Source organism: Neopelma chrysocephalum, unplaced genomic scaffold (genome assembly GCF_003984885.1).
Source record: "Neopelma chrysocephalum unplaced genomic scaffold, ASM398488v2 Primary Assembly neopelma1_97037, whole genome shotgun sequence".
NCBI classification, from domain to species: domain Eukaryota; kingdom Metazoa; phylum Chordata; class Aves; order Passeriformes; family Pipridae; genus Neopelma; species Neopelma chrysocephalum.
In genome coordinates this window covers 1-2,545 of record NW_020925679.1, presented here as the reverse complement: position 1 = coordinate 2,545, position 2,545 = coordinate 1, and the positions used below count along the sequence as shown (strand labels likewise).

The 2,545-nt window shown below is 61.8% G+C and overlaps 1 protein-coding gene across 1 annotated transcript in view; it reads left to right on the top strand.

Moving 5' to 3' along the window:
* The window catches only part of KMT2D (lysine methyltransferase 2D), a gene marked incomplete at its 5' end in the record, with an annotated part of 23,215 nt that extends 21,463 nt beyond the window's left edge, over window positions 1-1,752 (top strand). Inside the window, 4 exons of the mRNA XM_027671202.1 lie at window positions 143-428; window positions 739-812; window positions 920-1,028; window positions 1,142-1,752. Of these exons, the coding sequence (XP_027527003.1) occupies window positions 143-428; window positions 739-812; window positions 920-1,028; window positions 1,142-1,234 (562 nt within the window). The remainder of the gene's footprint in view (window positions 1-142; window positions 429-738; window positions 813-919; window positions 1,029-1,141) is intronic.
* Between the last annotated feature and the right edge of the window lie 793 nt (window positions 1,753-2,545).

Genomic DNA, 2,545 nt, shown 5'->3' with positions numbered 1-2,545 from the left:
GGGAGAGCTGGGATCTGCTGGGAGAGCTGGGATCCACTGGGAAAGCCAGGATCCCCCAGGAGAGCTGGGATCTGCTGGGAGAGCCAGGATCCCTGGGGATCCCTCTGCTCTGACCCCTCTCATCCCCCCCCCTCCTTGGCAGGCCCCACACCCTGAACAGCACAAGCATGTCCAAGGCCTACCAGAGCACGTTCACGGGCGAGACCAACACGCCCTACAGCAAACAGTTCGTGCACTCCAAGTCCTCCCAGTACCGGCGCCTGAAGACGGAGTGGAAGAACAACGTGTACCTGGCGCGCTCCCGCATCCAGGGGCTGGGGCTCTACGCGGCCAAGGACATCGAGAAGCACACGATGGTCATCGAGTACATCGGCACCATCATCCGCAACGAGGTGGCCAACCGGCGGGAGAAGATCTACGAGGAGCAGGTGGGGATGTGGGGGGCACTTGGGGGGCACATTGAAGGCTCTGGCGGGAGGTGGGGGGACCTGGGCGGGATGTTGGGGGCTCTGGTGGGATGGGAAGTGACTTGGTTGGGGTTTGGAGGGGCTCTGGTGGGACGTTGGAAGCTCTGGTGGGATGAGGGGGAACTCGGCGGGGCTCAGATGGGATTTTGGGGGCTCAGGTGGGACATGGTCTCAGATGGGGTATTGAGGGCTCTGGTGGGATATGAGGGTCTCAGGTGGGATGTGGGGACCTCGGTGCAACCCCTGACACCCTTTTGTCCCCCCATGGCAGAACCGTGGCATCTACATGTTCCGCATCAACAACGAGCACGTCATTGACGCCACACTGACGGGGGGCCCGGCCAGGTGAGCACGGGGGGGGGGCTTGGGGAGGGTGGGCCCCCCCCCCAGAGGGATCCATGGTGTCCGTCTGTCCTGCCCCTGGGTCGGTTGTAACCTTCCACCTCCTCCAGGTACATCAACCACTCGTGTGCCCCGAACTGTGTGGCCGAAGTCGTGACCTTCGACAAGGAGGACAAGATCATCATCATCTCCAGCCGGCGCATCCCCAAGGGGGAGGAGGTCAGTGGGGGGCTGAGGGGGGTCTGGAGGGTGGCAGAGGGGGCTGGGAGGGGGGTCTGGAAGTGGCAGGACTGAGCTCTGCCCCGTAGGTGACTCCCCTCTCCTCCCCTCAGCTCACCTACGACTACCAGTTCGACTTCGAGGACGATCAGCACAAGATCCCCTGCCACTGTGGAGCCTGGAATTGCAGGAAGTGGATGAACTAGCTGGGAAAAAACGGGGCTGGGGGCCGCCACCCCCGGCCTGGGAGACCTCGCCAAGCCCTTCCCCGGGGCCGCGGGAGGTGCCGGGGGCAGCCGGGCACGGAGGGAGGAGCGGCCGCGGCGCCGCCGGCCCTGCCCGGGCGGGACGGACGGACGGACGAACTGGCAACTCAGGGTTTTCTTTGCTTCGTCCTGCGAGGAAAAAAACAAACAAACAAACAAACAAACAAACAAATGGAGTGGGGGGCTCGGAAGCCCCCCCTTCAGCACCCCCCCCTCACCGCCAGCCTCCCTCGTGGGGGAGCCACGGGGGAGCAGCGCCGGGCCCAGCGCGCGGAGCCGGCCCGGATGTAAACGATTATTTTATTCTATTTTATTTTATTTTATTTTGTTTTCGGTTCTTTTGGGTTTTTGGTTTTGTTTTGTTTTTTTTTTTTGGTTTTTCTGTTTTTTTTTGTTTTTTTGTTTTGTTTTTTTTTTTTTAGAAACTAATAATATTTGCTCGCTAATTACCAAGGTAACACAGACTCCTTGAGCTCGACAATCCGGGCTCTGCCCCGCCCCTGCCAGGGCGGCCAGAGCTCGCTCGGTTCCTTTTTGATCTCTTTTTGTTTGTGCGTGTGGACGAGACCCCGGAGCGGCGGCGGGATGAGGCCAAGACCCCGACAGACACAAGGAGCTTCTGCACCCAAACCTACCTCATTTTAAGTGTTAGATTTGTTTCTTTTATTTGTTGTTGTTTTTAAATGTGAGCCCCCCCCTCCCCTCCTCCTCCTTTCCCCCCCTCCTCTTCCCACCACCGCCACCCCCCCAACCCGGCCCCCCCCGCCCCGGGGGGGTCTTTCCCTCTCTCCCTCGGGCTCCCCCCATCCTCCTCCTCCTCCTCGGATGTGGCTGCAGGAGGCCCCTTTGGAGGGGGGGGACACGGGGACACCCCCTCCTCGTTGCCTCCCTTCTTCCCCAGGAGGTCCCAGCCGTGGAGGTGCCAAGGTGTGAGGTGGGGATGGGGGGGGGGGCCAGACCCGCTCCCCCAGCTCTGGGGGGGGGGGCTGAGGGGCTGGGTGAGGGCCCCCCCTTCTCGCACGTGGCCCCCATGGCTGGGGGGGGGCTGGAGGGGGCAGGGTGGGGGCCCCCCTTGCTCGCCCATAGCCCCCCCCACGGCCGGGGCTGCGCGTGGGCACCGTCGGCACAGGGGTGGAAGGTTATTTATCTATTTATACCTTATATTGTATATACTAGACGGGGGGGGGGGCTCTTTGTGCTCTGCTGGGCTGAGATTTGGGGTGCAGGGGCAAAAAGGGGGGGTTTTTTTTT